Source organism: Phoenix dactylifera, chromosome 17 (genome assembly GCF_051530095.1).
Source record: "Phoenix dactylifera cultivar Ajwa chromosome 17, Ajwa_hap1_PhDact_Kaust_v1.1, whole genome shotgun sequence".
NCBI classification, from domain to species: domain Eukaryota; kingdom Viridiplantae; phylum Streptophyta; class Magnoliopsida; order Arecales; family Arecaceae; genus Phoenix; species Phoenix dactylifera.
Genome location: NC_143206.1, coordinates 488810 through 499501, shown reverse-complemented (window position 1 = coordinate 499501; position 10692 = coordinate 488810). Strand labels below are relative to the sequence as shown.

Genomic DNA, 10692 nt, shown 5'->3' with positions numbered 1-10692 from the left:
TTACATGCTACTCTGTGTTGCTGCGCGCTAAAGAGATGAATACCTAAGCCTGAAGCATGAATTTATATTTCTGCAGATGCTATTGGTATATGCATCAAGCATATTAACTTTGTATATCACCTGTGAAACTTAAAGGTATAACCACCCGAGACCTAAGTACGTATTTTTCGGGAAAAAAACAAAAAGAATCCTGTTTTTTTATTGCAAAACCAAAATTCTAATATCTTTTTATATAAAATTTTCAATGCGAACTGGGAAGAGGATTAAAAAAAAAAAAAAAAGCACTCCGGTCGAACAGGGAAAGCCGAGCGGTCATGCTAACTGAGGTCTTGGATTGGCCGACGCCGTTGTAGACCCGTCACCGGCTGGGCCGGGTTGAAGGTGTGCGCCGCCGAGAAGCAACCAACCTCCGACATCCTCCGATCCCCATCCCATCTTCCCCTCTCTTCTCTTCTCAGAAGGTCGGAAAGAAGCAGACGCCTCTCTCTCTCCAACTCTCTCTTTTCTCCCATCCGCAGTGCTAGGTTCTGTTCTGATTTTATTATCGGGTCGGGCATCGTAATCTTTCCTAACAAAATTCCACTCTCCATCTCCAGATCCATCCTCCTCCCGAGAGCGGTGGTGGTGAGATGATGGGTATATACTCCATCCTCATTGCCTTCCCGTGCGCGGCGGGCGCCATGGCTCTGGCGATGCGTCACATATATCGGCATCTCCTGAACTACACGGAGCCCATCTATCAGCGCTACATGGTCCGCATCATCTTCATGGTTCCGGTATGCACTTTTGCCCGCGTCCATTCCCTTTCATCGATATAATAAAATTCTTAGATTTTCTCTGGATTGGGTTGATCATCTTCATGCTTACTTAGAAGGAGATAAGAAGGCAAGAAACCATAGGAAACAAAAAATCTCTCTATTAGAGAAGCTAAATCGGTCCATTCTTTTATTAAAAAATGAACAGAATCGAGAACTTCCAGCTCTGATGAAGATTTATCTGAAAATGACCAAGTATTTCTTTCCAGCCACACCACCCAGCAGGTTATTACAGCTATTGTATCCCAACATAATTCCAGACCATCTTTTAATGGAATTCTTTCTCCAGCTGGTCCGGAAAGCAGTAATGTTATTTGGGAGGAGGAGCAAATTGAACTTACCATGATCAGGACTCCAAATGGTATTGGTGAAAGAAGCAGGGTGAAGACTTTTTTGTGGTAGAGGTAACTTCCAGAGGAAAGAAGCTACCAGGGAAATGGTGCCACCATGACTAACAATTGAGTAGGAGATCTTCACTGTGACAATGCCATTATTAGCCCAAAACTAGCAAACACTGTCCTGTGAAGGAGTAAGAAGAGTGTTCTGAAAGCCAATTGCTTCATTGATGATGCTGTTAATTGGGATGGAAGAATGTCAAGATAGTACATTTTAGTTTATTTATACTGAAAGCAATAGGTTGGGATTTATGTTGTTGGGTGCTAAACCTTTGCAACCAGAATATATACATTTCTTTCTATCTTGAAGGAAGGTTTTGGACCATGAAGAGAACAGGATGCCCCCAACCTGTAATGCCCAAAACTTGTAAAACTCTTTAAAAAGCCCTCCAGGCATGGAAATTTTTCCATAAAGAAGCATGATGATTGCTGTCATTCTCCCCCAGTGACTAATTTAATAAGCATATGATCGTTCTGAAGAAAAGTTTGCTTCTTTGGATGATGAATAGCTAATTGATGAAAGCTTCTTTGGATGTCATCTAGGCCAGCTTCTTTCTCATTGTTGTAAGGGCATGGAAGAAACTTGATTTAAAGCCTTTTTCGGATACTTGATCCAAGTTTTCTGCTTACCAAACGTTTCCTGCTGAGGCTGGGGACATGCTTGGAGGCTGTTTCAGATTATAGCTGGATACCATAAAACACTTCCTTTTTTGAATTCATACAGATCTACTAACTCTTCCTTGTTTCAAACTCTTGAGTTGTTCTGCAAAAGCACAAACACACTGAGCTATTCTGTTCAAATTCCATCTACTAAGAATCTTCTATGTAGTTTAAGTTTGTAAGCTGCTGTATGGCTTGGCTATTCCAACTTGTCATTTCCATTAATATGTTCTCTATTTTTGCTACTTCATCCAGAATTTATAATGTGAGGAGCATTCTTCATAGTTATTATTCGGAGTTTTGGTGCTAGACACTCATCACCTCATGTTTCATAGGTGATGTAGGCCTAAAATTGGCTTTTAGGTTTTGGGAAGAAGTGGAGCCAATATTAGTCCCATCATGTGTCCAGACTTGACCATCTTCTTCCCATTGTTATTAGAAGACCGGACAAATAGAGCTTCTATATATTGGCCTGCACCAGTATCTTTTCGAATTATCTAGAAGAGAGCATCTAAAAGCTATTTTTCCTTTCTTATTGAGCTCTAAAAAGATATGAATGAATTTTTCATATGGTAATTTATGTCATCTTAAGCTTGTCCTTTCTTTCTATCAGCATCGATCTTCTCACCACCCTGTTAGGTTTGATTAATACATTTTACGACAGTAATGAAGCATGTGATTACATGATTGATGCTTGGTGTATGTCACAATGGTATCCACTTTATTGACAAATCTTTTCTTGTGCATTCTTTTATAAAAAAATGAGGAAACAATTATGTTTTATTTGTAAAACATCTTCTAGTATAGTACAAAAGATTCTGTTCTGTTGTTTATATAGTTTTGTCACCATGCAACATCTATGGATATGAAAATAGTTGCATCGACCAAGGATTTTGCCTTCTGGTAGCAATGAATGAGGAAGGAGGTCTTGTTGACTTGTTAAATGGAACATAATCTAAATGGCTTGTTATTGAAGTATATGATTTGTACATGTCTGTTGTAATCGACATTTTTTGGGTTCATCATGCTGCCTGTGTGATCTTTTTTCCTGATCTCTATGTTATAATTTCCATTGGCAGGTCTATGCGCTGATGTCATTCCTGTCCCTCGTCTTTAATAAAAATTCCATTTATTTTGATTCAATCCGGGAAGTGTAAGTGTGTTGATTATTAACAATCATGCTATGCAATTTGCTACCAGCATATGAGTATATTAATTCATAAATTAGCCATCATTTTGTTCTATGTTCTTCTCATTTAGTTTACTTGTGACTAATATATTTTCGTGTGCATATTCTTGTCAAGGTTTGAAATACTAGTATTCACTACGTTTTTGGTTGTGGCTAGTGCATGATATCACACCAGCACTGGCTAATATGCTGTAAGATATACATGAAATGGAAAAGCAAATTTAGAAATAGAAACGGCAGGAAAATTGTGGGAAAGATATAAAAAACCTAATTTGAAGTTTTTTATTGTATTATCTATCACCCATCAAGTCTAGCATCATCAATTTGATTATTTTTTCATGCCTTTGTGCTTATACATGTGTGTTCTTTCAAAAGAAGAATCATTCTTTCTTGGGTTAAAGGAGTAAAGAATAGACATCCGCTTTTTCTAAAGAAGCTTCATCTCTTTTTTCTAATATATTAGAATGTGCTAATGCACTTTCCAAAATAAAAAGAAAATTGTTCTTTTATCAATAATTTGGATTGACATGAGATAGGGAGGGGGAGATTAGAATGAGAGCGATTATGTAATATTGAGAGGGAGAAAAATAGAGACACCACCTAGAGTAGCATATGCTTAAATTTGAATAGGACTCTTACTGGAGAATCATATATGCTTACAAATTTATCCATGAGCATGATGTATGTAATGTAAAGTTTTAGTGAATTTCAACTTAATTCTTTTTTAAATTATGTATATTATTGTTCTTTGGTAATAGAAGGAGAAGAGGAACTACTGAGATGGAAGTATATCTAACTTTTGAAGAGAATAGATAATACTCATACCAAAATAATATAGTCAATTGGTGCACTGTCATCAGGTAAACCAATCAAATGACCCAAATCAGCTATTCAGCTTTTAGCCTGTCCATATTGCTCCATAAGGCATATTATTAGTGTGAGAGCCCATGTGGGCATGTGTTTGGTCCCACATTGGTTATGCATTGAGAAGATCTTGGGTACTTATATAGGACAAAGGAACCCAAACAATACCTTCTAGCTTTTAGTGTGGGATCCTAAGTTGTTCCAAATGGTATCAAAGTGGACTTGGCCTATGGTCCATGTGAATCAGAGATATGATGGCATGGGCCATGTTGGGGGTAACAATGAGCCGATCATGGTGTTGCAATTGGAGTTGATGGGATTTGGACCTTTGGCTTGGCAAGGATGCTAGGACTTAAACAAGAGTATGTGAGAGCTCATGCGGGCATGTGTTTAGTCCCACATCTACTATATGCTGGGGAGATCTTGGATACTACTAAGGAACCCAAACAATACCTTCTTGTGAGCCTTTTTGGATGAGGTCTTGGGTTGTTCCAATTAACTGGTATAACTGGTCTATACATCAGTTTAGTCTCTACATGGCTAGTTTTCTCTAAACCAACTAGTTAACATGGAATTACTAAACTGATAATGGATGAATGTTGGCACAAGTTTGATAGTTCAAACTTGTATTGATTGGTTTTTGATAGGTTGAATTAACACCTAGTCCTTGGTTTGATTGCTCATTTATGCTTAGGTCTTGGCCAAGTTTTGTTTAATTATCCTAAACTGATATGGATGAATGTTGGCACAAGTTTGATAGTTCAAACTTGTATTGATTGGTTTTTGATAGGTTGAATTAACACCTGACCCTTGGTTTGATTTCTCAATTATGCTTAGGTTCTGGCCAAGTTTTGTTTAATTATTAATCCCTCGTGCATAGTTATCCCTTATTTTGCACACATATATGCCTGTTTTCTACACACTTGTGCCTTGATTGAAACCTAAATGGCCATCAAAAGCAAGGCCTGGGAAAAGAAGCTTGGCCAACGGGTCCTAAACATTAAATGGCAGACAAACCAAGGGACACAAGCTAATTTCCCATATTTGGTATCCTAATGCTTGACTTAATTTTATGTGCATGCATATGTATATTATATTTGTGGTTATGAGTACTTCTTATGCAATGTGGTACAGTGATCCCATTCTATTAGCTATTTTGCTGGTGTTCAAAGTTTTGTTTTTTGTTAAAATCTTTTTCCTTGCATGACTATATTGAAAGTCTTGTTATTAGAGTCTTTATATTTCTTAAGCCTAGGAACTCAAGGTTGTACCTTGGGAAATGGAGTACTTTTTCTGTCTCCTTTTTTTTTAAAAAGAAATTTTCTGAAAAGGCTTAGTTACTTATCGATTGAATCTCAAAGTTGGAATATTTGCCTAATCGACTAGCTTGTGTGGCCACAATAACATGGTTAGTCAATAAGGTGTCATTGCATAGGAAGATGCAAAAGTATGATTGGGAGATGTAGTGTTGCTAAGGTCAACAGCAATCAGTTGAATTTAAAGAGATCAGAACCATTGAAAACCTATACATGTGAGAAATATAGTAGGAGAGTTACATTAGGTTGGGGACGGAGATTGAGATGACATATAATATTATAGACTTAAATGAAATTAGTGATATATTTAGCAGCCAAACTAAATTAGGAGCTGGGACATGTAGAGATGTTTGTGCAAATGCATTGCAAATAAGAGTCTGATAGCCCACACAGATGGTTTGAAATGAAAAGTTAAAAGAGAACTTTGATTGCTAGCAATTACTCTTCCTATATGTTGGTCAAATCAAACTTGCAAAGAAAATTGAGATCAGATTTTAAGTCTTTATTTTTCTCCTCTTGTTAATCTTTTACTGTTGTAGTCCTCCATAACTGTTGGATTTGGGCATGCAATTCAGATCCAGTCTGAAGGTAGGTTTGACCTAATTTTAGGTCCCCATTTATCATTCAGAATTGGTCTAATAAGATCCCTAGAAGCAGCCAGGTTTGAAAGTCAGTCCTAGAGGAATCCTCTTCTAAATTCTCTTTGCTATTAGTTTTATTACAAATATTATGTTTTAATAATCTATAAAACAGCAGCCATTAGAATCCTGAAGTCAAGTTATTAAAACCTTGGGGAATCTTTTCATATAATCTCTAATCCTAAATTTTAAGTCCTATACTCTTATTTCCATACCCTAACTCTAAAATCCCTTAGAAGGCCTTTCTTCTTCTTCATCTTCCTAAGCTTTAAACCTCTTCAGGCTTAGTACTCTTTCCTGCTTAAGACCAGCTAAAACCAAATATACTTCACTCTCTGTTGGCCTACCGCCACTTGTATGCAGCCCATAGCCCTCAGGGGACTACTTTAGTTGATGAACGTGGATAAGGATGTACAATTAAGATCCATAATGAGTTTCCAGTGTAGTGAGATGAGCAGTTTAACAGAAAATGTGAGAAAAAGTTACTTGAAAAGAAACAGTTTCAAGGTGATTGGACACTGTTGATACCTACATAAGTATTTCAGACTTGTTGAATTGGGTAGGTTTGTTAAGTAGCTGATTCAGTGATATTTTATTTGGGACAGATGTTGAATGATCAAAGGATTATTTTATCACTAGATTATAATTGCTTTTGGCAAATATATAATACAAAATTTGCATTGGCCATTGTAGAGTGCAGTATTTGTGCCAAGAAGCCTGGAATGATTTCTCATAGCAAAATTATGCGATCAATGTTCTGAACAGAGGGTATGATATATATGAAACCAAGGCACTTGATATTCCATTTGTTTCTGTTATGAAGTTATTGGTGCATTATTGAAATTTACTTGATCATCGAGAAGCATACAAAAAGTTGATGCTTAAGCTTTATATCTTCCCTAGTTGACGTTACTTCTACTCTACAGGAGTTTAACTAGTTAATTGCATTTAAACATTCTCATTAGTATCTTCTATTTGATATCCAGAAATATCTTGAGCAAAAATAAAGGTATCATGTATTGTGCCTGTGCCAGCTAGAGTATATAAACTATGACCTACCATGCTGACAGCTGACACATTGTTACAGAAAGATGTGCAAGTCTGTTAAAAGATATGCTATTGGTGCATTAAGATGCATTACTTTCTTTGTTTTCTTTTCACTTTGGACCCACATAATGGCTTTATTCTAGTTCAGAGATGTTTTGAATAAATAAACATTCTGGTATTCTAGCATCATTAATTATTCTAGATACCTGTGCTAATTGCTATCAAACATTGCATACCCAGTTTCTAGTAATCAATCATGGAAGCTAACATCTCACAATTATGTTCTCATATCAACAGTATTAATATGCTTAAATTTCATTATGGAAAGCAAGGTTTGAAATATTGTGGTAGGGGGGCGTAGCAGTCAGGTACCGATACAGTACATACCATGGCATGCCCTCATACTTATTCATGGTTTGCTGGGCAGTACAACAGAGTATATACTGCCGTCCATGATATGGTTTTTTTTCAAGCCTTCATGCAAAGTACAAGCAAACATATGACCGCTTAAAAATTTATATTGAAAAAGTAGTAGGGGTGAACATGTTAGAGGTGCATCGCACATGTTAGTTGCTAGTTTTAATAATTCTAGCTGCTTAAAATTCCATTATTTTAGAGATAAAAATTGAATTTTGATTTTTAGAAAGGAAAGAAAAGAATTGACTGGATTCTAGTTTCTGGCGCCCTGTGTTGCTCTTTTATCTAAACGAAGATCAAATCTAATCCCTCTTCTGAAAAGTAACAACATAAGGGATATTTATGCATGTACACATGCATTTGTATATAATCTATGTACATGTTTATCTAGTACTACAATATTTCAACTGAGTTTGTTCATACTTATATGTAGAGTATATATTATGAGCACTATTATGTCTCTCCTGAGACTGTCATCTCCTTGGATAATTCTGTAATTTTTTATTTTTCTTTTTCTATTTTGTTCTGATAAAATTATGTAGTCGATGTTGTAATGCTGTGACAGTCTACGGACATTTGTCTTTCTATGTGATTTTTCGGAGTTATCAAATTAATTGCCCTTGTTTCTTTCTCTGTTTATGAAATTATGCTGATGCTGCATCCTTTATGGTATTCATTAACCTGTTATTTTCCTTAGTGTTGTGCTCTGGTAGTACCAGTAGAATTATGTATAACCCATGTATGAAAAATGGAAGCATTCATCGTCTGCCTCTTTTTTGGTTCTGGGTAGTTGCTGGGATGCAAGGAGTTTTGTTATTGCTTTTAGAGTATTGTGCAGCAGCTGATTTTGGTATCTGTGGAACTGCCAGTTATGAAGCTTGGGTCATTTACAATTTTCTATCACTCTGCCTGGCATGGGTAGGAGGCCCTGGAGCTGTTGTTCTGAATTTAAGTGGCCAGGTTCTGAAGCCATCATGGTGCCTGATGACCTGCTGTTTCCCTGCTGTTCCCCTTGATGGGTATCTTCCTAGCCCATGTTTTGCTTTCCTTCATAAAACTTTGTTTGTTAAAAACTTCATATTTCATGCTAGAAACTATCCACTAATATCTTATATGCTCAAAGTTGCTGAACAATTGAGCAGGAACAAGCTTGATGTGTTCATTCTCAATTGTGTTGTACATATTTGATCTTCTTGTTGAACAGATATTTTATACGGAGGTGTAAGCAGGGTACTTTGCAGTTCGTGATCCTGAAGCCCATCTTAGTCTTAATCACCTTTGTATTCTACGCTAAAGGAAAATATGAAGATGGAAATTTCAGTACAGATAAAGCATATCTTTATATTACAGTCATCTACACTATCTCATATTCAGTGGCATTATATGCTCTTGCCTTGTTCTATGTGGCATGCAGAGATCTACTTCGACCATTTAATCCAGTCCCAAAGTTTATAATGATCAAATCCGTTGTTTTTCTCACATATTGGCAGGTATGTTTCTCCATTGACCAAATGTTTTTCTTGTTTATGTGGCTCTTTAGCTGTGGACTGCTTTCACTCAAGTGGTATAGATCAGAAAGTCATGTTGAATTCTAGGTGCCTTGCATGGCATATTGTCATAGACTAAGAGGGATGCTTATAATGGACACTGGAATGTGTTTATGTCGTGAGATATAAGAAAAGTGTAATGCATGATTGTATGATGATAAGGTGGAAAAGCTATTCTTTGTGTATGTTACACAGCTTTGTGTATTGGAATAGAGAGTAGCGTCTGGTAAATTTAAAGAGGGAATAAGTATTATCATTCTATAAATTTTAGTTTCTTTTGGTTGTGATTGATGGTTATGGCTGATTAAGAAATGGCATGTAACTTGAAAATATCAAGAACTAAGTGTTAATTTTTAGCATAGGACTTCATTTGTTTGGAAGATTCTGAATTTTAATTAACCCATCTTTTCACTGGTATTCCTATTGAACTTGAAGCACCAGTTTCTTCTACAATATTGCCCCTAAAATCTATGGTTCCGGAATCTGATGATAGTGCATTTCAGATTGGATTCATAAGCACTTTTCAGTTACCTTTTGTGGAGGTTGAATGATGTTACATCTTCTTATTAGAAGAGCAGTGGTGTTGGGTGATTAGTGGAAACCTGCTGCTTATAGAAAACTTGAAGGACAAGATTTTATTACCATTATGCTGTCGATAAATTTGCTTTATATCCCAACTTATGCATATCATTTATTACCATGGGTGGGACTCTGGATGCATCGTCAGTCAACTTGTGGCACTGGCCTCAAAAAACTTGCATATTGGGCTGTGCATAAGTACTAATAAGCTCCTTTGCAAATGCAAACTTATCTTTTCTTAACAAAATTGGCCCTATCATTTCCTTGCAGGGTGTCTTGGTCTTTCTTGCTGCCAAGTCGGGCTTCATAAAAAGTGCAGAAGAAGCTGCTGATTTCCAAAATTTCATCTTATGCATTGAGATGCTTATTGCAGCTGTTGGTCACTTATATGCCTTTCCTTACAAAGAGTATGCAGGTGCTGATATCGGTGCAGCTGGTGGTTTGTTGGGAAGCCTTGGTCATGCCTTGAAGTTCAGTGATGTCTACCATGATACGGTTCACCAGGTGAGTTCGAAAATTATCTTAAGCAAATCAGTCAAGATCCACTTTGACATGTATTTTGTTGAAGTGGTTCTATATGGAGTTTGATGTGTATTATTTTTCCCTACAGTTTGCTCCTACGTACCATGATTATGTGCTTTATAGTAATAATGAATGGGATGAGGAAGCGAGGCCGTACCAAACGCGCACATTTGGACTGGAAATGGAAGCTTTGCCTGGGAACAACCAAATGGTTGGGAGAAAGATTGATGATATAGAGCAGTCTATTGTCTCTTCATCTGGCTCCAGTAGTCCAAAGATATCGAGCACACAGGACCCCACAAATCCAGAAGCAATTAAATCTTCATCGCTCAATGAAAGTACTTCAGCTACACAGTCGATTAATTTCTCAATGCTATTGGACAGAGATCTGTCAAACCCTGCTGAAGTTGCTTCTGCTGACGAGTCAAATAAATGATCTTGAATGAACGTGAACATCTAATGACAGAATATCCAGATGGCCATTTTCATGATCATGCCTAGAAATACACTTTTTCAGTTGGCTAGGAGCGTGCCAAGTCAATTTTATGCTGACATATGTATATCTTGATTTTTGCTAGTTCAATAGGCTTATAGATAAAGAGAATGCCTGGCTCTGGTTGCTTTACATAGTTTGTAAATATTAACAACTGTTGTTGTATTTGTGATTTATGTATGCCCATCATTTCCTTGATCTTAGTTTCTA

General features: G+C 36.7%; 1 protein-coding gene across 3 annotated transcripts; it reads left to right on the top strand.

Annotated features, from left to right (window-relative positions):
• Positions 1–252: 252 nt before the first annotated feature.
• On the top strand, positions 253–10685 carry LOC103720704 (uncharacterized). Of its 3 annotated transcripts, none has more exons than XM_008810541.6 (7): positions 253–461; positions 597–776; positions 2950–3023; positions 8211–8360; positions 8546–8831; positions 9738–9971; positions 10078–10685. In XM_008810541.6, the coding sequence occupies exons 2-7, from the start codon at positions 630–632 to the stop codon at positions 10423–10425; spliced, it is 1239 nt and encodes a 412-aa protein (XP_008808763.1). In that variant the 5' UTR covers positions 253–461; positions 597–629; the 3' UTR covers positions 10426–10685. The 3 variants fall into 3 exon arrangements, with proteins under 3 accessions (XP_008808763.1, XP_038973660.1, XP_008808762.1); XM_039117732.3 differs by having other exon boundaries at positions 352–524; XM_008810540.6 differs by lacking the exon at positions 253–461 and having other exon boundaries at positions 497–776.
• The last annotated feature ends 7 nt before the right edge of the window (positions 10686–10692 follow it).

Coding starts and splice junctions, on each gene's coding strand:
- LOC103720704 (XM_008810541.6), top strand. CDS start 630: ATGATGGGTATATACTCCATCCTCATTGCCTTCCCGTGCGCGGCGGGC. Junction 3,024..8,210: donor TTTGATTCAATCCGGGAAGT/GTAAGTGTGTTG, acceptor TGGAACTGCCAG/TTATGAAGCTTGGGTCATTT. Junction 8,361..8,545: donor CCTGCTGTTCCCCTTGATGG/GTATCTTCCTAG, acceptor CTTGTTGAACAG/ATATTTTATACGGAGGTGTA.